Here is a 26,883-nt window from a genome sequence, read left to right on the forward strand (position 1 = left end):
TTTGGAGATACTGAGCATGTTCTGTTGACAAGGTCCAGTAAATGACACAGTGCAGTGTGGAGCTGAGCATATGAAGAGCACTCCCTGCCTGCCCTGTTCTAATTTGTCTTTTCCCTTTCCCCATCATACACAGTTGTACTTGCCTGTAGGCATGTGTCTCCTTTTTGCTAGTGCCTTGAGCTGCATGATGGGGAGAGCGGGAACCAAACCAAATGCTACAGCTTGAGCTTAGGTTGCATGCTCTGGGGGTTGAGCAGAAGTTGGAGGCTGGGCCTCTCCTCTACCTCATTGCCCTTTTTGCTCCACCTGGTCTCCTGTGCAACTGTAAACTGAGCCACTTGGTGCAACCCAGCTGACAGTGAGCAGTGAGCGGTACAGGAATCCCATCTGTGTGAGGGAAGGGGAAGCTGAGCCTTGCAGAAGACCGACCGAGTCATGGGCTTAAAGGCTTTGGGAACTTAGGGAGTGTTTTGCATATGGCTGCATTTTGTAATATAAGGAGGGAGGGATTACATGCTGCTGTGTTGTGAACCAGTAAATGTGAATTGCTGTAACAGCAGAACGCTGTCTTCATAGTGAACAGATTTTTTTTTCCTTCAAAAAGCAGCAATTGAAGAGCAGCCTGCTAGCTAATGTGAAATGGCCATCTATAAGCATGTATGTACCTGAAGCCTTAATAAAAATAATTTTAATTATTTTACCATCTAGGTGATGCAGGAAAATAATAGCAAAAAGGGGTTTCTTAATATGTTTGATTTTTTTAAAAAAATTTGTTAAAATGCATAAATTATTTTTTTTTGGCAGTGATAGGTTAGCAGTTGGACTCAATGATCTTAAGGGTCTTTTCCAACCTTAATGATTCTGTAATTCTATGATTCTATGAAAATGTTCTCAAGCCTTATAGCATTTTAAAGTTGCAAACTGGGGGCAGGGAAGAAGTGGCTAGGAGACAGGGCTATTACCTGTTATTTGGCACAGAAGAAACTTTAAAGTCTTTAAGTAATGGGTGGTGGGGTTTTTTTTTTGGTGGTTTTTTTTTTTTCCTTACTATGATCCTTAGAATTTTCTGGGAGTTGTGCTAGAGTCTGGGCACGCCTGCCTCTGTATGTATTTGCTAAATAGACTCTTGCGTTCCACCACAAGTTCTCTTTTCTAGTATGTATTACTTGAAAGTGAATACTTCTGCTGGAAGTCCTTGATTTGAATTAATATCTCCACAGGTTGCCCGAAAGCTTTCCTGAATTACAGAACCTAACATGTCTGTCAGTAAATGACATCTCTCTGCAAGCACTACCTGAAAACATCGGGAAGTAAGTTTTATTTATACTTCATTACTATCTTTATTTTTTCTTTATTGTTATGTATATTGTATACATAACTTGCATAATATGTATGTAATATATCTGTAAAGTTATTTACAGGTCTGTACTTATTTTTTGTATTCTTTCTAGGCTGAGGGATCTGTTTAAGAAAAATCCTGTTGCATTTTCACTTGACATTAGCAGGCTAATGCAGAATCTGAAGCATGTGCGTGTATGTTTTGACTGTTATCCAGGATTTGGAGTACCTTGGAATTTTAGGTGCAAAATTAAACAGGTGTTTTGTGATGCATATCTGACCTTTTGCTTTCCTTCATTGTAGTAAACCATTGATCCATTATTGTGGGCACGTCAGGTGGCTTGCAGCTTAACTCAAAACCAGACAATCGTTGGCACAAGAACACATGGGTAAAAGCTGGCTGTGATCAGGATGGAAATCGGAAGGTTCCTAACAATAGGAGCAGTCTGGTTCTGAAAAAAAAGTCAGTAGGAGCTGTGGAGACAAAAACTCAACAGAACAGCTCCTAAGATGAAATTTGATAAGTTTTTAAGATGTGTTTGTTAACTCTGGAAAGAAGAGCAGGGTTGGAAGGACAGAATTCTGAAGTGGAGATACACAGAAAGTAAAGTGAATGTTGTTTATCTGTCTCATTTTGACTGAAATTAACGTCCACGCTTGTAGAAGGGAAATCTCGCCCTTCTCAGTGGAGAGAAGGGTATCCCTTCCAATTTGAAGGCAAAGAGGAAATTCATGTCTTCTCAGTTGAATATGTGAGACTGGCTGCGCTTGTTCAGATCAAAGGCTCATCTAGTCCAGCTTCCTTCTACAGTTGCAGTAAGTAGATGCCTAGTGAGGATTAAGAAGAAAAATGTGTGTTTGCTTACTCCTCTTCTCATTCCCTGACTGTTTCTCGTTCAGAGGATTTTGTGAGTTTTGGATTTTGGTTTGTCTAATTGGTAGCCCATAACAAATCCCTCTTCCATGTCCATGTCCAGTTTCTCCTTAAGCTTATGTAGACATCTTTAGTATTCTCCCCTGACAAATAGCTGCACAGGTCTATTACCCATTGCATTGATTTGTTGTTGGGTTTTTGGGTTTTTTTTTTGAGCCTGGCTCTACCTAGCTAGCCTATGATCCCTAGTAGTAGAAGAGGCAGTGAGTAGCTAATCCCTATGCACTTGATCTGCGTTGATGCCTTTGTAGTTTTCTACTGTATCCCCAGCTGACTTTTTTCCAGGCTGAAGAGTCTAACTTGCTATTCCAGCTTCAGAATACACAGAAATTTGGATATCTGTGCTTCAAGTCAGGAAAGTTACACTTTGTTACTTTTGCTGGAAAACATACCATTTTGGGGAACTTTGAAATTTCTTGCAGCACCTGATTGTTTTCTATTTTTTGTTTTTTTTGCTCCCTGGGTTTTGGTATTCTTTTAATCTACACCTGCCTTTATGGTTACCTTGCCCGTATTGCTGTTGTAAGTTGCTGGGTACTGAACCACCTCCGTCTTTCTTCAGAAAGCTACAGTAACTCAGATGTTGAGTCATGAGTATCAGTACAGGCCTATTAATCTTGGACATCCTTTCATAAAGTGGAATATTTCTAACCTGGATTCTCTGGGGAGTCAGCATAGTCCCTAACAGTAAAACTCAACTGGTTCTGAACAGAGGAGTCCTCTAGCAGGGTTCTTAATCATAAGAGCTCCTGCAATGTAGTCAAGTTCAGACCGGCATTGCTTTAGCCACTTCCCATGGGTATGAAAGCTGTCAGCTGGCACCCCTCCAGCAGCAACAGAAGTCAAAAATGTCTTTTGAAACCTTCCGCAAGCACTAACAGGTAGAGCTAACATGTGCCTGGTGACTATGGCAGAGTCTTAACTAAAAATTGCATGGGCCAGGGCTTTTGTGACATACTTCCTGTTCTGTAAAAGTTCACAAAACTTTACGTGCAGCTTTTTGCAGCACTGGCAGCTAAGAACAGGCTTGTTCAGCCTTTGTGGTTACTGAAAACCAAGGCAAAAAATTTGGGATCCTGCCTGATTCTGAAAATGAATACAAGAAACATGACAAGCTGAAACGATCCCCAAAGCATGAGGTGGACTGCTGCTTTGCAGACAGTAGCTAGAGGGAGGTTGCTGGCTTCCCTGAGAGGTTGCTGGCTGTGGTAGCTCTGGCTTCGTCCTTGTCCTGCCCGTCATTGTCAGTGTGAGCGGTGATAGCTTCTGTTTTGTAGCAGATGATGAGAAACAACTTTGGTTAAAATGGGGATACCAGACATTTGTAGAGATGTCAATATGTGGAGCTGTGCAAGAATACGGGTGAAAAATTGCCTGTTAGGAATCCTAAGCAGTCCAGGGAAATGCTGTGATACTGTTTCAGCCCTATGTGAGCTGCTGCAGAACAGAGCAGTGTAACCCGTCCTCCCACAAAGTCTGTATCTGATTCCTGATATTGAAGCTAAAAACCAGGGGACCTCATTTGCTTTAGGAAGAGCCATGTGCTTGCCTTGGTGGTCTTGGGGAGTTCTCCTGGAGGGCCAGAATTTTGTTCAAGTCTGACAGGCCTGCTTTGATCTCAGAAGTGCTCCCAGGTTAGCGATCTAGCATAGGAATATTGTATCTTTACAAAACCACTTTAATCTCAATAGTAGAAATTGCTGCCATCAGATTTTTTCTTAAAGAAGCAGAGATGAATGTATGGGGCTGTGTTCTTTGGCTTATCAGGTATTCATAATAGGTGAGAATATGGCAGCTGGGAAGTTGACGATAAGCTTGGGCTAAAGAAGCATGCTTTCCAACTCAGAAAAATACTAATGTATCATGAGGGATACTTATGGGGTGTCCACCCAAAATATAACTGTTCCTGAAGTCTGTTGGGGAATGTCTTGGTGACAGACAGAAAGGGATCCTGTCTGGTTCCAGCTGGAAATTATTGGGAGGTCTTGTTTGTAGCCAATTAGAACTGCAACCTGAAGTCCTTGTGGGTCACTTCTGAGAGTGCATTTTATAAAAGTTTTAGCATTAGATCTATAAGTAATTGATCTATTTTTTGTAGTCTGGCAACCAACAAGTGCAGCTTTCCTTTTTTAGTTCACAAAATTGTCATCATTTATTGCAAGTGAATTTGATGCTGCAGCTGACTGCCTTGGTAAAACTGTGTTTGGTAAAAGCAGTGAAATGCTCTGTGGCTTCTGCAAAGGTTGCCTACTTGTGCCCTTCATTCCCGTTTCTGTTCCTTTCCCTCTGCACTTGCTGGGACCCAAAAAATGCTAGGAATTAGAAAGTAATGCTAATTGTGTCTTTCTGGCTGAAGTGGCCAAGTAAGGCTCTTAGAGGTGTTTGGATAGGTTTGCAAATGGTTAATCATGTTGTTACTTGGTGGAATAGCCTGGACCTATGTGTTCTGTATGAGATTTGTCAAATAGTGAGCAAACAAATACATACTGGTGACTTATTCTACTACATTTGGGCTTGTTTTGGGAAAAACTTTTAAGTTATTGTGCTTGCTGCTGGTCTTCTGGCCACTAGAGTATGTGCGAACTTAGGGAAATGCATCCTAAATTCTTATGGTCTTATACTCTTGTCTGGGAAACTGCCTAATATAGGCAGTGAAATTTCTAGTACTTTCTTCTCCCTTGTGCACAGCCATGCTCAGTGTATGTCAACTTTTCTTCTTCTGTGTGACCACTTCAATCTGCTTATTCAGTACTGGAATATGTGCTGAAAGTTTTCTCTTGTTAGATGAAGCATACCTCTTTTAAGCTCACATGTTGTTTTAGGGCATACTAATAAGATGTGTGACACACTGCTTTAGGACTTGATAATAGACTAGGTGCCTTAATATTACCAGTGCTATTTTTTTATGTTTCTCTGTGATTTGTGTTAACTGGAATAAAACAGTGAATGCTAATGCATGTTAGATATTTTAGCTCATAATTAGGTGTGTACAGGTCAGAGCAGGAGTTGCGCTGTTGGCTTGGCTAGTTGAACTTTGGCGAAACAAGTTACACAATGTAAGCTGTGAGTGGGAGTGCCTTTTGCTGTGTTTCTCAGTCTAATGAGAGCAAGTCTCACTTCCTTGCCTATTCTGCAGGACCGTGTGTGTCTGTAGAGCTGCCCAGCAAACAAGCATAAACTGTTCCTCGCAGTGTGGGTAGCATTTAGGAATTTCCACTTGCTTCCAGGATTTTTCTTCAATACTTCCTTATTCATTTAACACCCAGGAACAGGGCATGACTTATTCCTGAAATTAAAAAATCAGAGTAGTTGTATATAAGGGCGTTTGGGTAAATCAGGGTGTTTGTAAGGCTTCCTAGGGCAGTGAACAGTCTAATATCTGTCTGTTCCCAGCAACTTCTCTGTCCATTTGTGTTTGTTCTGTAGCATTGGCTTCAGGGTTAGCTCCCCCCACCCCACCAGCCCACTGTGATGTTGGCTTTTTACCAGCAAAGATTTGGGAACTTAGAGATTCATACAGTGCTCTCGTGGCTTAACGTCTAGAAAGAGAAGAGGGGTTGTGTCAGCTTTGTATGTTTGTTTATTTATTTGTGGTTCTTAGGCTTGAAGGAAGTCCAGGTGCCTTCTTTGGAAAGCCTTTTATGTGCGTGTCTGATGTTTAATCTAGCATCAGACTCTCATACGGGCGCTTCACAAGGAATTGGGCCTAACCAAAAACCCAGTCCTTTCAGCATGAAATGTGTATTTAAACAAGACTGTCAAACTCTGTGGGGACAACAAAATCAACAGGTTTTTTTAACAGCTGAAGCAAAGTGCAGAACTTCACTGCTGTGCTTTAAATTATTATTTAAGGCCTGCTGCCCATCAACATGCCAAACTTCTAACTCATACCCAGTTTTTAGCTTCCATCATTTTTTCAGCAGCCTTGTCTGTGCCTGGAAAAGATAAAGATTAGCTTTTTGTTTTGTTTTGTTTTTTGACACTAAAGTTTAATGTATGAGTTTATTACTGATTGGCAGGTACCATGTTTTGGAAGTTCCCTGCCTGAATTCTAGCATGGCAAATTAAAAAGGCTTTCCTCTGCCATACGCAATCTTTATTCCACCCCCAAAATGGTCTCCTACTTGGACATGATCTCCAAATCCTGAGGATTCAACAAAAGATCATAATAATTTGTAGTATCCCTGTCCTTCACAGCCTCTCTCCCCCTCCCGCCTTTTTTTCAGAGAACTGCACAGTCTTTGATGCAAAAAAGTAGAATAGCTTTATTTTAGCTTTAGAAACTTTTGATGTGGGGAGGGGTGGATTTCTTTAGATGGGAAGGATATTCTTCTGATGCCTATGACTGATGAGTCTGGTTTACCCCCAAGCTGCAAGCAGGCTGAATGGATCTGTGGACCTTACTACTGAAAGGGAATTACCAGGTAAGCAGAGAAATTTTCCTCTTAATGTCTGCAGCTAACAGGTAGATTCCTGAAATAGGTATTTCATTATGACAGTGAACATAATGAAAAGAATAGAGTGAATGTTACTACACTTAGGAGTGTTGTTTTGTGGAAGGGTTTGTTACAGGCATGCTTTTCAAGAGTTGTAGAACCGCAAATAATCCAGAGATTTTGTGTTAGAGAAGTAAAGTCACTAAGTGTGGTGCTTTTTTATATACATACATACATATATATCTGTGTGTGCATTTAATTTTAGAGGTTTTGAAGTTTTCAGTATCTTCTGAACACAGAATCTTTAATGTTGATTTGAATAGGAGTAGCTGGAGAATAAAAGGTCTTCAAAGGCAAGGATGATGCTCTCGATGCAGATGATCCAGAAGCAGATCAGAATGGCATGATTATTCTGGTAAAGGATTCCTGGGCCAGCCCTTGACTGTGTTTTTCTTAGTGTATGCTAGGATACCTCAAGTGTAGGTTACACATCTGGTAGTATCACACAGAATGGAAAATACTCTTAAAATTGTGTGGAACAAGGCTATGTAATTCTGTTTTAAGGTTTAGTCTGATTAAAATATGCTCTTACATGATACAACAAAAGTGATAGGGAGGCTTATCTTGCAAATACATAGAGGGAGGACCATTTGTAGGTGGTCTGGCTAGGTTGATAAAGAGTATTAAAAGCTCTCACTCTGGCTTATTTGAATTTAGCATGACAAGTAATATTTACAGAGTTTGAGTAGGTCGAGCATTCAGTGTTAATCACAGCTGTTTGCTAAATGGCAAAACTGAATGTTAAGGAACTCTAAAGTTTATTTCAGGAGTACTGTTTACCAATGTAATAGCAAATACAGTGCCATCTGGCCTTTAAATAAGAAACGTTGCATCTTGTGTGTTACACAAGGAAAAAATATTTAACATATTTAGCAATATGTTTTTTGAAATGAAGTAATTAAATTTTTTATTTAAATTGTTGAAGATTGACGGTGCATGAGTGGAATGGAAGATATTTTGAAAATGAGATCTTGTAATCATGAATTGGTTTAGCCTCCCCAACCTGTTTCAGGGATCTTGATAAGCAAATTGGAGAATGTTCAGTTAAAGCATTCAAAAGTGAACAGGCTAAACCATAACTATGAATCTCTCTCTTCTTCTTAATGATGCCTTTTGAAGGTCACAGGGAGTTAAGTGTTCCTGTCTGTGTTTTGGACCATGCTCATTGCTGTGTGTGAGGGAAAGGGAGAGTAGACCTGATCTCAACAATGAAAACCAAGCTTTTGTAGAGAACTAGTCTAAATTAGCATCTTAGAGTACCTCAGTTACATATTTAGGGAATTCCTTAGCCATAAACTCTAGAACTTTCCTCTGTTTTTAAAATTTGGATGTTACTTGTACTACTGGCTGTCTAGTCTTTCCTACAGTTAGTGGTTGGTAAGATACTGATGTGTTTTATCCTTCTGTTTTCACTTGTGGAAGATCTGTAGCTTTTTACAAGCCAACTAGTGGTATTGACAATTCAATTGAAGTAACTGACTATGCAAATGCTTATCCTCTGGCTTTCAGTGTCTTTGCCATTTAAGTCTAGGGTGGCAAAATTATCAACTTTACTTTCTTTTTTGCCTATTTAAAATCAGTCTTCCAAGGAAGGGGTATTTTTCCCCCATAATTTGTGTCCGCTTTTCCCAGCTCTGTAGAAAATGGCAAGCATTAGGAACATTATCCTTTCTTCCAGTTTTTGTTACTAGAATTGTTCTTACTAGAATACTGTCCTGCTTGTCAAACTCCACAAGTGGACTGGTAAGGAAAGCCTCATGTGCCTTTTCCTTGCGTATTGTATACCTAAACTTGAGAGGAAAGAGTAGTGTTTAACTTGGATGCAAGTTACTTGAAGTTGCTTTGCCTCCAGAAAGGAGGAGGGGGGGCTGCTCTCAGAGGTGACTTCTGGAAGAATGGTTTTTAACAATACTGGTGAGACATAACAGTTTCATCAAAACTAAATCTAGTTACCCTACTTTGCAGGTTGTTTTTTTTTTTTACAGCATCCCTTATATTCCAAGGTAGAACCATAGGACTTCGTGTGTGTGAAGATAGTTTGCTTTGAAATGGATAAGTGCCTTCTTTTAGGAAGTTAATACTTTTTGTAATTTCTGGCTCATGTGAAAATTTCTGGGATTCAGTAGCTAAGAATTTGCAAAAATTGCTCTCACCTATTGCATGGTGTGGGCACAAGGTCTCTCTCTGAATTCTGTTGGATTAATCTCACAAAAATTAATTAGTTGCCTTTATTACTCACACTGTAAAAGAGGTTTCCATAACCAAAGGGTAACCAAACAAAGAGGCAGAAGACTGGTTAAAGCTGACATTTTGGGGAAAAAAACCAACAAAAAAAACCAACCCAAAAAACTTTAAACTTAAGCTAGACTTCTTGAGAAATAATCTTGAAAAAAGGAAACTAGCTGCACTTCTGTACTATTTGTAGGTTACCGTACAATGGATAAGAATTTTAACGTTCTTTGATGATAACTTTGTCTAATTATATGCCAGCATTAAGCAGTAGTTGGAAGGCAAATAAGCAAGTAGTGTTGAATATTTTCAAAAGGAGGGCAAAATGCATACTGGGAGTGTATAGACCACGAACTACATGGTTGTATGTTAACAGAACCTTAGGAAATTGAGGAAGCATAATCCTTCCCTATAAGGCTAATACTGCCTTTGTTGCATTGGAAATATTACACCAAAAATCAGCATGGAGCTGGTTCTCAGACACTGAGGAATAATATGGTGCTGGCAGGTATAGTAACTGCGTGTGGGTGAAATAAGGCAGATTCGGGGAAGAATGAAAGTGGTAATTAACTCTGGAAAAGGGTGCATGCTACAGAAGTTCTTGAAACCACCCAGATTTAAGCACCTAATTTCATAGAGTCATAGAATGGTTGCGTTGGAAGAGACCTTCGAAGATCATTCAGTCCAACCCTCCTGTTGTGGGCAGAGACAGCTTTCATGAGGTCTGTTGCTCAGAACCCTGTCCAACCTGACCTTGAACACTTCCAGGGGTGGAGTATCTAACCTACCACCTCTCTGGGCAACTTGTTCCAGTGTCTCACCACCCTCATTTTAAAAAAAAAAATAATTTCTTCCTTATATCCAACCTAAACCTACCTTCTTTCAGTTTTAAAACTTTGTCCCTTATTCTGTCCCTATAGGCCCTGGTAAAAAGTCTCTCTCCATCTTTCTTGTAAGTCCCCTTTATATATTGAAAGGCTGCAATAAGGTCTCTCCAGAGCCTTCTCCAGGCTGAACAACCTCAGCTCTCTGAGCCTTTTTCATAGAGGGATGGAACACCTCTCCTGATGATTTTTGTGGTCCTCCTCTGGAGGGACCTGCTCTAGCATGTCCATGCCTCTCTTGTGCTGGGGACCCCAGAGCTGGACATGGCACTCCAGGTGGGGTCTCACCAGAGCAGAGTAGAGGGGCAGAATCGCCTCCCTCGACTTGCTGGCCACACTTGTGATGTAGCCCAGGATACGGTTGGTGGAGGAGTTGGAGTTTGGAGACTGGTCCCTTCAGGCTATTTCTGCAGTTAATGATACAGTCAATGAGGAGAGAAAGAGGCTTCTTTCAGGGGTGACTTGGAACAGGAGCCTATCCCAAAGGTATTTGCTGTACCTTCAAATACAAATGTGGTCTAAGTAAGTGGCATTTTGAGAGCTGACCAGTGACTGATTAACCTGTCATTTCCTTGGGTGAAAAAAGCTGCTAAACATCAGGTTCTCAGTGAATTGTCAGTCGTGGCTAGAAGCCTTGTAGAATGGGAGTAGTTTAATAGGATCCTGTCAGATGAGTGTCTAGTCACCTAACTGGTGTGTCCTGGGGCAGGGTCATACATGTTACTGGTAGTTTTATTTGGGCAGCGGGGGTGGGCTGTAATATATTAAAACATGGCTAGTTTCATGCATTTTGTATGCTGTTGTCAGAGTACCGCAGTTACCTTCTCATCTCTTGGAAGACCCTTGATAGACAGAAAAACCATCGTGTTCTTTTTCTGCGCAAAAAAGAAAGATTTCCCTACTTTAAACTCCCTTTCTTCCCAATCTAGTGTCACTATGAATGTTTCAAAGTGTGTGTACTGTGTAGAGATGCAGGGGCAGCTGTTATCAAAGTAACAGAAATCCTGGTCCAGCAAGCTGAATTCCTTTGGAACTGGTGGAAATAGCCAGAATGTGGACTTCATCTCATTTCTCTATGCTGCATCCTAGGACTCTGTTCTGTTAGCCATCACTACTGCTGCACAAAAAATCTAATACCAGACCAAATTCAGAATCTGTACTGTGTTCTTAGCCATCCTCACAGTGTAGGACCTTCCCTTGTTCTGCGTAAATATGGGAACCATACATGTTGTCCTGCCTTTTCCTTTTTGCAGTCTTACAAACATGAGGAAAAACTACATTGGGGATTTTACATTCCCCTAACCAGCTGAAACATGCTGGAAAGGGTGCAGATGGGGCCATGTGTTTCTGCAGGTGCTTTAGATCTTCATCTCTTCCAGCTTTGCTTCCTTTTTTCCCGAAGCCTGACTTCTTGTCTTGCATGTTCAGCCGTGTGGTGCCCTTGACATAAGGTCAAAATGTGGGACTTCTATTACTCAAATAAGAGAAGGCTATTGTCCAGTTTTTATTGAGTAAGCACCTTTAGCTTTTTTATTAGTCCTTTTATTATCTACCTTCATTTTCTCCTAGCTTTTTCCACATTTATCTTTCCACCTTTGTATTTTTAACTTCATTTCACAAGAAGATAGCGTATGTCTTACTGTGCTTCCCAGTGCTTTCCTCAGAAGCCTTTGCTGGTGTACCCCAAGGGCTTGGGTGCTCCCAGGCCGGTTGCAGGGACTGGGATAAAAATGGCATTATGTAGTGTTGTCTGTTGATGCTCTTAAGGCTGACTTTCTGAATGATGCAGTTGTCCCTGATAAAGTTGTACTTTTAAATTTGACTTGGTTTCACCCTTACACCAGAAATCATCCGGAATGCTGAGATGGAAAACTTTGGTTACTGCATCCTCTGCCTGGTTTGGCTGTTGCCTTGTGCTCAGTAATTTCACACACATGCTCAAGTGTTCACAGTGTGTGTGGTAGCTTTTGCAATGAGAATTGTTTCAATATTAATGCTTTTTACAAGCTTCTGTGAAATAGCTTCTTAGGATAGTAGTCTTGGAACAGTACTTAGGGTTTTTTTTTTTGTTTTGTTTTTTCTTTCTCCTTTACACTATAGTTGATACCTTGCTTGTACATTTTCTGTTGGGTTTTTCTGGGGGAGCGAGGACTGTTTGTCTGTGTTGGAGAGCAGCCTGCAATGCTCTGTGGTGCATTTGTATTTCTAAATGCAGCTGGTGAACAACTGCTGATGGAACTCTGTCTCCTGTCTGACAAGACTAGATTGCTGTTGCCTTTGTGTTTTATGGATCGAAACAGGTGACCCGCCATGACTGGTGTCCTCTCCTAGATGAAGATTAGGAGTAGGGGAAGACTCTGAAATTGTTATTAAAGTATAGCTTCCTTTATTTTCTTTCAGAGACCTCAGAAAGACTCTCGACTAACAGTGTACCCATAAAATTAAGGGCAGAGGGAAAAGAAGAAATTCTTTCATTTAGTATGTTGTGAAAAATCTCGATTTGTAGTTGAGAAGAGGAATAATTACACTTTCTGGACAGAATGTGTTATTAAATCAGAAAACTTACTTGAAAAATAGCAAGAAATGTAGGATTTTTCTTGCAAATTACTAAAAATCATGTTTCTTAACATACTTTGTAAACAAAAAATGTTAGTGAGCATACAATGTGTTAAAATGCTGTTGGTAAATTTAAGGAAGAGCTATACCTCTGCTCTACAACATATTGGAGAGTGGTGCTTCAATACATCAGCATGCCTTTCATATGATGCTATTTCATATATTTCATATAACTCACATTTTCCCATTTTAAGTTGCAGCACATAGGTTTGCAGGGAGCTGCTTCTGCAACTAGTTGAAATTTAAGAGTAAAGAATGAAAAAATTTCCTCTCATTTTGTGGAAGATCTGAAAATTTTAATATAATTCTGAAAATGATAGATCCACCTTAAACATAATACTTTAGACTAATGGGGAAGCTTTGCTGGTATAAACTTCAGAGACTTAGTTCTCTATTTTATATTACTTGGTGGGAGGCTTCATTTTGCCTGTTGGGGTCTGCTTACATTGGGATTGGACTCAAGAAAGGATAGATTAAAGGGGTAGAGGGCAGCATCTTTGTTTTGTTCCAGGGTAGAGTTATAGTTGTGAGCATGCTGTGGGTGAGAATAGGTGTAGAATAAAGCATTTCTCCTCCAGAAAGCTGTTTCGTTAGGGATGAAAATGTAATGCCATAGATAGCTGACTCCCATAAGAAGAGAACCTAGCCTGGGACTGCAGTTGGCCACAGTCAGTCTCCAAAATGCATGGTACGTGGCTGGATGCAGAGACAGCTGTCGGTGGGTATCCACAGGGCAGAGCTGTCAGTGAGTCCTCACAGTGCTGCTGGCTTGGGTAGTACAGATGCCTTCCCTGCACCTTCTTTGCAGTTGTACTGTCCCAGGTGCTTAAGGGGATTTATTCTATGTTGGATTAGGGATCTGTGTTATTCTTTTTGCTGGGTTATTTTTAAACAGGATCAATTTCCTGAGCCAATTCACTGGCCTGCCCCAGTTTAATGATACGATGAGGCTGGTTAAGATGGTGGTTCCCAAGTCCTTGCTGTTGAACATGGTTTTGCTGACAAACACTTCTGTTTAACCACAGTCAAAGTGGTGTCTGATGTAAGAAGAGAAATTAAGAGATTGCACCATTTTACTCATCGACACTTCAATGTGATAGGGAGGGAGATAAGTAGATGCGGGGTGATCTGTAAACACAAGATAACAAGGCAGCTTGGCGGCGTGCACATCCTTTTTGTATTCTCTTGATAAAAGTGAATCATGGGCCTCACCTATTGTGAATTTGAAGAGAAAGTGCAAAATTCAAAGGAAGATTGGAACAGGTTGCTAGAAAACTTGTAAACAAAAATGTAATGGCAGTCTGTCGGTGGCAACGTGAGCAAGAGCAGACCCATGTTCCTCTTGGAGAGAAATGGTTCTCCATCAGCCCTTCCCTCTCCCCCTCTACTGGTTTGGTTTCCATGAGGATGTCAGATACCATGTCTCATATTGTCTTGTGTTTTATAGTGTTAAAGTTTTTATGTGAGAGTTTACTCTGTCGCATCAGGATCTAATGATCCTGTAATTCAGTATGTTTGTATTGTTTGAAGTAAAGCCAGATATTTCAATTTTATGTAGTCTGAGTACATGGGCTTTTTTTTTTTTTTACCTAAGGTGTACAAACAAAAACATTTGGGTTTAGATGTAACATGTGTTTTAATTTAGTGAAATTCCTTTTTTAATCTACATTTTATTTAAGGCCTAGCACACTGTGCCCCTTCCCTGCACACCAGGACAGAACATGTTCTGCGTAGGAAACTACTTATTTGCAGTCACCATATCTGATTTTTATTTTTCCCTGGGATGCTGGAGGATTAGAGCAGATTATAGTGTTGGGATACCATCTGACTCCTTGTGTTCCATTTAGTCATAAATAAACCCCTGAAAAATCTGAATGTTGCTATGGTGATGTTAGTAAAAGCCTGGGATATGGAGAAAGTGAGCCACTTAGAAGCATAATGTCACTTACAGTAATGAGCAAGCCGTCGTTAGAACAGTGATGGGTTTACCTGATGCTCGGTAACTTTGGTAGCCCATGCCAGATGCTGAAAGTGAGTAAGTAAATGCAGTTCATATGAATATGCTCTGTTCAGTAACTTGCAACTACTGACCTTTTAATGAACGGAAATTTGTGTTTTGTCTATTTACTTTCTAGCTTTAATGTGCTGAAGTATCACAGAGGAACAAGGTTAAACTTCAAGTCTTTGTATGCTGCCTTTCACATGATGGTCTGGTTGAATTAAAAACACAAAAAAATCAGTTCACAGCAATTTTGTTTTAACTGTAAACACTTCTGAAAGTGTTGGAATATAAAAAGTAAGATTGCATTAAAATGTGGTTTGTTTTTTGTTTGTGTTTAGCCTTTATAACCTGGCTTCACTGGAACTTAGAGAAAATTTGCTGACATATTTACCTGAGTAAGTGACATTTCACGTGTTTGATTATATTAACATAAAATGCTCTTATTGTTAAAATCTGCTAACTTATGAAACTGAATGACAGTTAGAAAAAATACTCAGTGCCAATTGACAACGTGTATGATTTACAGCTTTGTTTTAGCAACACCTAGTTACATCCATTAGTTCTAGTTGTACTTTGTTAGTAGCAGGAGCCTGCAGTCTCTGATGATTGGTTTTGCTCTATAAAAATATTCTGTATAAAACACAGCAACACCAAACATTTCTTCTTGTACACACTGATCAAGTGCATCAGCAGTGGGAGTGGTGGTTTGGGTTGTTCGCGTGATGAAATTTTGTAACTGTGAAGGAGGGTAATAGGATCTCAGCAATTTCCACTCTATACCTTTGGAGCATTTAAATAAGCATTTGTGTTCAGGGCTAAGTAACCAAAAGTTTTCAAAACCTGGAGGTTGAAGCCTTGGTGCCTAACTAGGCCTACTGATGCCTGAACTGAAGTCTGACTCTACCCACCATGACTTTTTTGGGGGTTAAAAAAGATATCTAGATTTCTCTGTGCTGTCTGTATTGTGGCAGAGGAATTGGTGGTCTTTTGTAAGATCAATCAGGCATATCATATTTTGGGGATCCTTTTTGGCTGTCCGGAAGAAGCCTCTTCTTTCTCTAGTGAAGGAGTCTCCTTCCTTGGAACCTGGCTGCTTCTTGCAAGAGTTTTGGTGACTCCTGTTCTGCTTGTTTAGATAATGTAATAGATAGTATAATGGATTTAATCTATTTTAATCACAATCTCTTCCCCACTCGCTTTGGGGTCCTTTTTTCCTGTCAATCTACCCAGTACCTCAGTTGTGGCTGTTTATAGCTGTGAGCCACAAGACGCTTTAAATGCCAGTGGTCAGAAGATATGAATTGCTAGCTAGGTTTTGCCGTGCGGTCTCAGAATGAAGCTGTCACAAATGTTGACAATTTTATTGCTCCTGGAAAATTCTGTCTGTCAATAAAGTAGCTGACGAGTCTCACTGGCTTTCATACTACTGCGGCTTTGGGGAAGGTAAGCAGGAGCTCAACAACAGACTGCTTTGAGACAGAAGGATGGCTCTCTGTGTCTGTGTTCAGAGAACTTCTTTGAGATCTTTTGGAGCTTTCCTCTGTTTGCATCCTGAAATACTTCAGAAATAGATAGATCATGTTGAGAAGATAAATGATGGGTTTATTGAGTCTTGAGTCACACTGTTACATGTGATCACTATGGAGAATTTTTATCCAGTTGCCTAACTGTAAATTCCTCCTAAAAATAAATCTAACCATCTATAGTAAAACATGTGACATTGTCCACCCGGAGAGACTGATGGCTGAAATAAAGAATAATGATTTGATTGCCTATACTAAGGTTTAAGTTTTAAGGGCATACAGTTATACTGACAAACCAAATTACTTTTGCAGTAAGATATTGCTGCAAATAGTCTATGCCCAGTAAAATAACTGTCTGTCTACAGTATGTTGTAATGAGAAATACGAGTTTCAGTAAAATGAGCTCATCCAAATACATGGGTTTTCTGTTGGTTTAGTCTGATGTGGTTTTGTTCTGACTTATCTCATCTCACAGATCACTTGCCCAGCTGCAGCGACTAGAAGAACTTGATTTAGGAAACAATGAACTTTATCACTTGGTAAGAGAACATGCCACTGAAAGTGCATGTTGGTCTTGTTTTAATCCTCATTTAGATTAAATCAGTTGTAGGATGTCCAAAATTGAAGGAAGAAAAATGTATGGAGGGAGAGTCTTTTTGTACATACAGATGAATTTTGGCAGTGAGTTGGTGCTTCCCGTATCTGCTTAGTCTTGTTCAATACAATATTACTTCACCCAAAAAGCTGCAGCTGATATCTAGAAAATTAGAGCGCTGCACAGACTTTTTCTACAGAAAGGAAAAGGAGTGGAAGGGCCCAAAATCATCTCTGCACTTGCAGTTACAATGAACACATGGGCTTCTGTAGGGAACTGGATGGGCTGAACATAGATGAAAGCTCATCTATTTGAAGGGTGGGAGTAGGAATCTTTGGGAAAGGGCTGAGACAAACTGTTGAGGGTTGTAGTGTCTGACATTGTGACAGATAGATCTACCAAAAGATATCTGTCATCTCTCTTAAGCTGACTCAATTAAATGTTGGATTTGCAGTAGATTAACGGAGTGCATTCAATTTGTTAGTGCATGTGAGGTAAGGTATGGTAGTTTGTTAAGCTATAATAATTAATTTGTATTTGTTCCCAAATTTGTTCCCAAATGCTTACAGTCACCCTTGCTGCATTTAACTGTGGTACCTCTAAATAGTGCTTGGAGTAAGGATTGGTCTACTCAGGCTGTAATTACAGAGTGGCCGTTTGGTTTTCACTTGAAGCTCCTGTGCTACTTAACGTTATTACTTTTTATGTTATAGCCAGAAACAATTGGTGCACTTTTCAATCTTAAAGACCTCTGGTTGGATGGAAACCAATTAGCCGAAATACCTCAGGTAAAGATGAGCTCTACTGATACTGTTTTGAAGATGCTTTTAAAAGAAAACATTTCATTCATACCTAAAGGGAAGTGATTTAAAATAGAATAGTTTTCTCAGTTCACTTTTCCTGGGTTTGGTTTTGGATGCATAAGGGTTTTCTCTTAATAAATTCCTCTGCAAGGGATTGTAATGACATCATATGTTGCCAGACATGTTCTTTTAAATATTTTGACAAAGGAATTGTTTCCTAATAGGCACATTTTCAATTTATAGGATTACACATCCTCTGTTTACAGTTCTGGCCCAGTGATCAGGGAGCCACTACTTGACTGAGCTAACCCTCACCTTTAGCATCTATCTAAATTGCAGTTTTGACACTTTTGAGGCTGAATAATTTTTTTGCAGTCATCATCTTCCATTCAAATACAGTGTTTGAGAGAAATACAATAATAGAACTGTTTCCATAATTGGAAATTTTTATTTATACAGGCAAATCCCCCATCTAACATAAGTCACGGGGTGAGGGGCCTTAGCATTTAAAGCTTAGAGCCTCTAAATTCCCTGTCTTAAGAACTATGATAACATGTGGGATGGTATCTTTTTCCTCTTTTTCCTTTAAAGCCAAGTCAAAACCTGTTTTCTCCTGTTCCTTGTGCAGTTTGCTGTTATTTGCCATGTTGATCTCATTGTCAACAGTGTAACTTGGAAATCAGTTACAGTTTTGTGGGCTTTGTCAAGTTGGCCTAATAATTTCTTAAGTAGATGTAGTTAAACACTGATAATCATTCATAAAAGGTCAAGTGTGACTTCAGCTATTTTTATTGAAGCTGGCCATTATTGTGTGTTTTGTCTAATGTCCAAAAGATGAACTTGTGGGATAAAAGATCCTCTTGAGAGGCAAGCATTCCCAAAATAAAAAGGCTGATCTGGTGAGTTAGGTATCAAGGCTGTCACTGTGTTAAAATTTCATATATGTAAAAGTAAAGGACACTTCTGCCCCAGCTGTTCTGTTCTCCAAAAGATGATTCGGATGACTAAAATGAGAACTACTTTAGAGCATGTATAGGGGTGTCTGTGTACATGGGGAATGGGAGGGTGCCTCTGATGGCTAATATGGACAAAGGTATTTCTCTGTCAGACCTTTAAGCTAATTGGCAGATTACCATTGTAAAAAATTAATCATTAATAATTGTAGATGATGGCAGTATAACTTGTCAGTTCAAATACGCTTGCTAGAGCAACACTCCCAATTCCTATTTCTACATTTGTTGTACTTGGGAGATGTGAAGATATGAAATCCCTAGATGTCATGGCATGTTGGTGTATCAGCCAGGAGAGACTAATCCTAGTTTGCCTGGGGTTGATTGGGAGGGGCAGACTTTAATTACGTGGAGGCTGATAATCTGTAGTTCTGAAAAAACAACTTTGCAGTCTTTACTTGAGGAAAGCTCCAGTTTTGGCTGGTGCTTGCCTGGGTGTGCTCAGCATACCTTGTCTGACTACTGAAGCCAGTCTTAATAGTTAGAATAAGCAACTGTGACTAAATCACTTAGCTGATTTATCATATGTAAGATGTAATTATTTACTTTTTTCCCTGCATTTAGAGGTCATACAAAGAATTGCCAATTTAGAGGTCATACAGAGAATTGTTTTTCTTTCTGGAATTTCATTGTGATGGTACATTTTTCAAATTGCTTTGTTATGTGTTTGGGCATGACTTAAATCTTTTGTCTTGTATCGCAGGAAGTAGGAAACCTGAAAAACCTGCTTTGTCTGGATGTTTCTGAAAATAAATTGGAATGCCTTCCTGAAGAAATTAGTGGTCTGACTTCTTTAACAGACTTGCTTGTTTCTCAGAATTTACTTCAGGTCTTACCTGATGGCATTGGTAAGTACAAGGTGAATGCTATCACACAGAACCAATAAATCCACTGTTAATTGGAAGTCATTTGTTTTCAAGCCTTTTGAAGTCTTTTTGTGCAAGAGATGAGCTTGTCTCAGCTGCTTTTTTTTTTTTTGGCTTAGTAGGAAATGTGTAGCCCTACCAATTTCACATTTTAATTGCCTGTATAATGACTACCTCGTAATTCTTTTTTGGTCTTTACTTGATACCTACCTGAACAAAATAAAAGTTAATATATCCTTTCTGTTCCTAGTGTGTCCACGCCACCATCGTAACTTTTTAACATTGTAAAATTCTAGCTTGTAAATGCTGTAGGTCACTTGATAAGACTGACTTTTGGGTATCACTACAAAAAATACACCCTTTTTAATGGGGATATGTAATCATCATCAGTTGGACAATGTGATTAATCCTATATTGAACCCAGTGGAAGGCTGTTTGCTTCAGCTCATTACTCCTCATCCCTGAGGATCCAAACTACAACCTTTCTGTGTCTAACGCCTTAAAACAGGTTTAATAACTGGGGAATGTTTTCTGAAGCATTACCAGTGCCTTTTTTAAGGTAAATGTTTTTACCCCTGCAGTAGTTGTGACAAGTATTCAGCAAGGCATTGTTTCTCTACTACTCATCAGCTGTTTTTCCAGTGTTTCACATTGCAAGAGCATGCCTTCTTCTTGCAGGGATTTTTTTTTTTTTTTAAACCAAAGGTGTAGGGGAAGGAGGACTTGTGAATGTGGTTTAACCAGGAATGTGGAAAAGAATGAATAGACCTTCCCCCTTCCTCCATATGCTGTATGAGCCTAAGAAAAGAGAAATGTTTTTCTACAACTTAAACATGGGGAGTGGGTTGACTCCTGTGGGCTTTACCATTGGCTAGTGTGTGTTTGGAAGAGAGTTGTAGCAGCCCTCTCTGATGACCTCAGCTGGCCAGTACAGTTCTTGGTACAGCTCCATTTCTGATGTACTTCTGAAAGGCTACAGCTCCTGCAGCCTGCCAGAGAGGAGCTTGTCTGTAAGACCAGCTGGTGAACACAAAGAGCTGCTGCTCCGCAAGAATCCTCCTAAATGGAGATCCTTTACAAGGGAAGGCAGTTGCAAAGGGCCAGGTCATTTCAGGCCAGGCCCAGTTTGCATGTGTATTTTGTAACATCTTCTGGATGTAACTTTGTTACAAGAGTAAAAAAATATTGCTACTTAAGTGAATATAATAGCTTGCTTATGTTGGGAAGACTGGGTAGGGCTACAGTACTTATTCCTTTTTAGTAATGTTGGAACTTAGTACATGAGATGGAGAGAATCTGGTATTGTGGCTGAAGTGAACCTTGCTGGTCTCTGTGGAAGCTACTGGGAGGAGCTCACATGATCCCCAAATTGTTGGTTGGATTGGTGGATCTGCAGAGCCCTCTAAGCAGGGCTCTCACCAACACCAGCAGATCAGGTCAGCTGCAGCTGTGTCTCACCACCTCTCTAAAGCCCCTAACGGAGGTGACTCCAGCAACCCCCGGCAGCCTGTGTCAGCACTGCACCACCTCCCAGTGAGGAAGCTTCTCCAGACGTCCAGCTGGGATCTCCCACACTTCAATTTGCAGCTATTGCTGTATTGTCTGTCATTGTGGAGAAGAATTTCTCTGCCACCTCTGTAACTGCCCTTCAAATAGTTGTGGGCTGTCCCTAGATGCCTCCCTTGGCTGCTTCTTTGCTGGAGTTAACAAAGCTAGCTCTCTCAGCCTCAGCTCATGAGTGCCCTGATCATCTTGATAGCTTTGTACTGGACCCCCATCAGCATCTCACTTGAACTGGGGAGTTAGGAGGGAAGACAGGACATGAAACTGAGCATGATTTTTAGAAGTGTGGCCTCTCTGGTGCCAAATATGGGATATAGTAACTTCCATTGATCTGCTGGCCATAATTCTCCTAATGTAGTCCAGCCAGCGTTTACCTTTTTTCTGGCGAGAGTACACTGCTAGTTTGTATTCAGCCTGGTGCTCACCATAAGCCCCAGGTCCTTTCCAGCAGCGCTCTTGTACAACCGTCACTTGCCAGCCTGTACTGGTGCATGGTCTGTACTTCTTGCTGAAACTTGAGTTTCTGTTTAGGTTGCTGTCTTACCAAGTGTCAGCTGTCTCTTCGTGACTTAGCATCATCAGTGAATTTGATGTGCCAGCTATTTTGGACGGTGTGGGTGTGGGCAGGGAGGTGTCAGCAGCTAGTGGTGATTTCTGAATTCCCTGTCTTGGGGTCTGCCTGGGTCAGCTCTGCTTTGCACCAAAGATCATTCTGATACAAAGGAGCAGAATCATAGAATCATATAATAGTTTGGGTTGGAAGGGACCTTGAAAGTTCATCTAGTTCAACTCCCCCTGCAATAAGCAGGGACATCTTCAACTAGATCAGGTTGCTCAGAGCCCCATCCAACCTGACCTTGAATGTTTCCGGGGATGGGGCATCTACCACCTCTCTGGGCAACCTGTGCCAGTGTTTCACCACCCTCACTGTAGAAGCGTTCTTCCTCATACAGGGAAGAACAAGGTGAGATTTCTGCTCTGAAATAGTGCTCCTTGGGGAGAAGACCTTCAAAACAATTTGATTTCTATTCTGAACAATGAACTTGGGTTTCATGTCTGACTAACTGGGTTCTATATTAGGACAAAAAGACCTTGATCCTGTTTGAGACTGGGCTGTCACTTCAGTGCAAGCCTTTTTTACTATGGCTGAGTAGGCATAGGTGATCTGAATATTCTTTTAAGAATAAACATTGTATAATTGAGGAAAAAAAGATAATACTGTCCTGTTTATAGACCTTTGGGTAGACATGTCCTTGACATTTGCATGGGGTAGCATTCAGATTGCAACTTTAATACCACTTAATATGCTTAAATATTGAATATGAATATTTATATTGAATATGAATTCAGTGATGAAACTTGTAAACAAGTGAAGCAGTGCTTGATTTCTCTTTTTATCTGAAAAAATAATAATTCATTGTGTTAGAGTATTTCTAGAAGTTTTGCAGCAGACTGATCTTCTGTAATTAAAGCAGATATTGGAGCATACTAAGCTAAAAAAATGTGGTGTTCTTTCTGTCCAGGAAAATTGAGGAGGCTCTCCATTTTGAAAGTTGATCAGAACAAACTTATTCAGCTAACAGACTCAATTGGAGACTGCGAAAGCCTTACTGAACTAGTTCTAACGGAAAACCAGCTGCAGGTAAGCATGGTCATGACTGCTCAAATGGCTGACAGAAATAAGACCTACTGCTAAGTGCTGAATCGCTTGGCTCGTAAGGTTACTCACTGTTACTACTCTTAAGTAGTGAGTTTCCTTTAAGTGCATCTTATTTCTAACCTGTTAAGTGAATGCTGAAGATCAATTTGTGTGTAGTAACAATTCTCCCTTCTAAAGGCTTAGGCAATTACATATTCACTCTTGAATCTTTCATGATCAGTAAGGGAATTAGAGCACCTGGAGCGCAGGTGTCATTTACTTTGTTGTTTTTTCTAATGCGGAGTTTGTGCTGCGTTGCGTTGTTGCCAGTTTTTGCTGTGCATTATCTGGATCAGACTTGCTGGAACTGAATAGAAGTCTTGAGCGCTGCAGAGCTGCTGGTGTATTGTTTCTTGCTCTGCTGATCTGCTCCAGCCAGGTATTAAAAATGATATGTGGTCAATTAATATAAAATCTCAGACGTTGTTCCATTAGGTGTTTCCTTCCATTATTTTGAAACTACCTTCAGAGGACACTGACACTTGGAGAGTAGAAGTGTTTATAGAAATCTAGGTTTGAGCATTTCTTAAGTTAGGTTGGTGCTTGGTTGAGTTAGGAGCTTAAGCCTGTTGGAAAGATGCCTCTCCAGAGGTCAGTTCATAGCACCTAAGTTAGAAGATCATCTCTCAATTAGCTATTTAGGGAGCCTAAAGTTAGGTAATATGGATATTCTGCATACGTGCTTCTGTACACAGCTGTTGTGCATCTGTTGTCATAGTGCAGAGATAACTCGTGAGTGAATTTGTATTAGCAACTGCATTCCTTGACATTTCTTCTGCAAGATAAAACCTTGGATGTCCTTTGGAAGGCCTGGTAGTAATGAGGGTTAACTATACTCCAGTTTTAAAAATGGATCAGTCAATTAATTTTTAAAGTGAGATAAGTTTTGTTCTGAATTTACAAATTCTGTTTGCATATTATTTTGGCTTTGTTGGCACAGTCATTGCCGAAGAGCATCGGAAAACTAAAGAAGCTGAACAATTTGAATGCCGATAGAAACAAATTAACATCTTTGCCCAAAGAGGTAAGTTTTGTTCTATTATCTCTCATAGATGTGATTATACAAACAGAAAATTCTTGATTTCAAACGTCTACAAGAAGTAGCAGGCAGCTTTGATCCACTGGGTATTCTTCCCAAACTGATCACAACCAGAAACTTGGTCCTTAGAACTGAACAGCATAAATCTGAACTGAACTAAACAGTGTAAATCTGAACAGCAGCTGTGGTGATTTGGTGGCTTGGAAGTGCAAAATGTCTTTGCAGTTGAACAAGAAGTCTTGGATCTAATTAGCTTGTAACTAGTAATTCCCAGTGTGGGTGTCAGGTCCAGCACTATTTGAAGACTGGGAGTTCTGGTAGAGTGAATGCATTTAAACATAAATATGCCTCTTCTGCACATAGTATAAAAACACTGCCGGAGTCTTGTTGCCTCACTCTTGTAAGCAATAGCAAAGGGAAGGTTTCATATTCTGAAAAATTATTCAGAGACACTTTTGACAGTCTTTTTGGTTTTGGAGGTCTCGGGAGTACTTTTGCCTTTAAATAGGAGGACCTGACATGACCAAGATCATGGATACCTCAAATCGTACAGCTGTGATCACTAGGGCTTCTTGTGTGTTGTAACAGTATATGGAATGAAATGAGGCTAGGATTTCTGTTGTGCAACTAAATGTAATGAAGGCCTTACAAGTTTAGTTCAGCAGTAAAATCTGGAAAGATATCAGGGGAAGCAGCATCCTGTGATGGGAGCACGGGGCTGTGAGTTGGTTCTGTTTGCACTACTGTTTCTCTGTAATTTTTGTCCAAGTAGTTCTTCCCCTGAATTTTCCTATCTGTTTCTGACATGTGGCTCTGAGGCTGTAGCTTTTGCTCACCACTTTTCAGTCACTTCAGGAGCAGGAGTGGTACATACTCAGGTGGCAGCTGATGAATGGGAATTGAGAGGAGTATCAGTTCTGGTCAGTGAGCACACAGTTCTACTCAGGCCTGCTTACTTATGGAGCTTGGACAGCTTGAGAGGGAGGTGTGAGGAGGAAGCAAAGCGGCTGGGAAGTGGGAGATGGGGGACAGCTGATGGTCTGAAGAGGAGGGATCAAGCAGGGGCACAGGATGCCGCTGTGGCTCTGGCAGCAACAACTCCAATGACCCAGGTCTGAGCTGCCGCAGGTTGGTCACCTATTCGGGGCTCCATGGTCACCCTTGTTGCTCCTTTACAGATTGGTTTGTAAGTGTATGTTTGACAGGGGAGGGAAGGTGAGGGAGGGAAGAGAAGATGTGAGTACTGCAGTTCCTCTAGCAGGACAGTGTTTCCTCTGCAGAGGTGTTGCTGGCTCTGAACAGAAAATTGTGGAAGGCATACCCAGATGGGTTGCATAAATGCTAGCAAGAGGCAGGACCTTGGGAAAACTATTTCTGGGTTGGGATGTGATGGCGAGTTTGATTATGTGCTCATTCAGCAGAAAACCTTCTCTGTCGTTACAAAGAACTTAATACAGTACACAAGTGTCAGACTGTTTGTACTTGTGACTTGTACAATTTCATGTCTAGTCCACCTTTAAGCAGAATTGCTTGGAGTTTGTTACAGTGTGGAAGGTTTTACTGATACACTTTATTTCCAGACTGACCAGTAACAGCTGTTGTAGTGTATAAGCACTTTCCTTAGTTAATAAAGTTCATGGTATTGGAGGTGTTGCATGAGGGCAAGCAGAGGAGCAGGGACAGGAGCAGGTGAGAGGAGAAGGCTCAGCTTCAGAAGCAGCTAAAGAAGGGTGAATATGGAGTGTGTCTGTTTGAGGGCAGTAATCGAGTCAAGAGCTCAGTGCAGAACAATAAAAAGATTAATGCTGAACGAGAAACTGGAGACTTGGAACCAGAAATGGGTTTCAGGGGTGGAAAGTGTTGCCCAGTCAGTGAAGGAGTTGGGGATATCCAAGAGTAAAGTGAAGAATGTGTGTGCAGAACATTAGTGCACATGAGAAAGAGGGGAGGGAACACCTGCACAAGGGGTGGGATAAAGTCAGGGGTGAGTCTGTGTTTGGAGAAGGCAGGTGATGAGGAAATGGAAGGTGGTATCCGGAATGAGGTGAGCTGGGGAGTTGTAGAAGGTCCAGGGAAAAAAATGGGAGAGGGTGATTCCCACGGAGCTTGGCAGAGAAACAGAGGAGGCAGAGCTCCTTGGCATCCACTTCTTTGAAACAGAATTTTTTTTTTCCCTCTGAAGGACTCGACACCTATGTATCTTTCCCATTAGACCAAACGCTTTGAAATTACATTTAATGTAAGATTTCCGGAATGTTACATTAAAATGTGTTTTGCTCTGTGGTTTTTAAAAGTTCTTTTATTTTTTATTTTTAAAGGAAGTCAGTCCTCCTCCAACTGGAGAGTCGTACCCACCCTCTAGATCGGTGGGTTTGAATTCCAAGCTAGTAATGGTAACAAATAGAAAGCATAAACAACTGATGAAATGGTTTATCTCAAAAATACTGTTAATACGCATGTATTGCAGAACCTGCTGCCTAGCTAACAAGACTTTTCAGTTCTGATTTTTAAAGTTTTAGTTTCCGTTCCTTTTGCTCAGTCCATGCAATAAAACACTTTGAGGGAAAGTCTTTAGATTGCCTTCTAACAATGCTGAAATGCTAGTTTTGAAAAGAGAAGGAAATCTACGGCTCTTTGCTCATGTTTTGTCTGTTCCTGGAGCTGCATTTTCTTTGTGTAGTATTTTTCTTAAGAAGTCACTTTTCACTTTAAAGCAAACACAAACTTTTCTGTAGTAGAAGTTTTCTGGATAAAATTCGGAGGAATTTGTTGAAGAGTCACATTTCATATCTCTAAAAGAAAAATGTTCTGTGTAAACAGTGCACACGTATAATGGGTACTGTTTGCTGATACGCAAAGCATTCACAGGAGCAGCCTGAGGGGTGCTGATAATGGCAAAGATCCCAATTCTGAGCTTCCCTTTGGATGACAGGGAGGACCAATTTGGTGTCTTGGTGAAATGTTGGATTTCCATTTTCCTTCTCATCATTACTGACTTGGAAAAAAGAAACATAAAATGCATTGGTAGAGCACAAGGAAAAATGAAAAATGTGTCACCCTTTTTCTGTCTGTTGGAAGGTTCTGTTTTCTATTTATTCTCATCTCGAACTGCCTAATTAATATTTAAAGCCAAGCACGAGCTTATGACAGTGATTGTCAACACCCCTGCCTGCTGCGTGTTGCATAAAATGTCTCCTGAGACAGTATGACAAAGACTGGGGTCTCAGATCTTTGCATGTCAGTCAGTGTTAGTACTTGTACACTTGGATCCCCCTTCACAGGAGTG

General features: G+C 40.4%; 1 protein-coding gene across 1 annotated transcript in view; it reads left to right on the forward strand.

The window, feature by feature from the left end:
• LRRC1 (leucine rich repeat containing 1) overlaps positions 1–26,883 on the forward strand; it is a 74,021-nt gene that overhangs the window by 34,174 nt on the left and 12,964 nt on the right. The window contains exons 4-10 of the mRNA XM_075086982.1: positions 1,221–1,310; positions 14,838–14,894; positions 16,498–16,561; positions 17,331–17,405; positions 19,134–19,278; positions 22,383–22,501; positions 23,499–23,582. Of these exons, the coding sequence (XP_074943083.1) occupies positions 1,221–1,310; positions 14,838–14,894; positions 16,498–16,561; positions 17,331–17,405; positions 19,134–19,278; positions 22,383–22,501; positions 23,499–23,582 (634 nt within the window). The remainder of the gene's footprint in view (positions 1–1,220; positions 1,311–14,837; positions 14,895–16,497; positions 16,562–17,330; positions 17,406–19,133; positions 19,279–22,382; positions 22,502–23,498; positions 23,583–26,883) is intronic.

This window comes from Phalacrocorax aristotelis, chromosome 3, assembly GCF_949628215.1.
Source record: "Phalacrocorax aristotelis chromosome 3, bGulAri2.1, whole genome shotgun sequence".
Classification (NCBI taxonomy): Eukaryota; Metazoa; Chordata; class Aves; order Suliformes; family Phalacrocoracidae; genus Phalacrocorax; species Phalacrocorax aristotelis.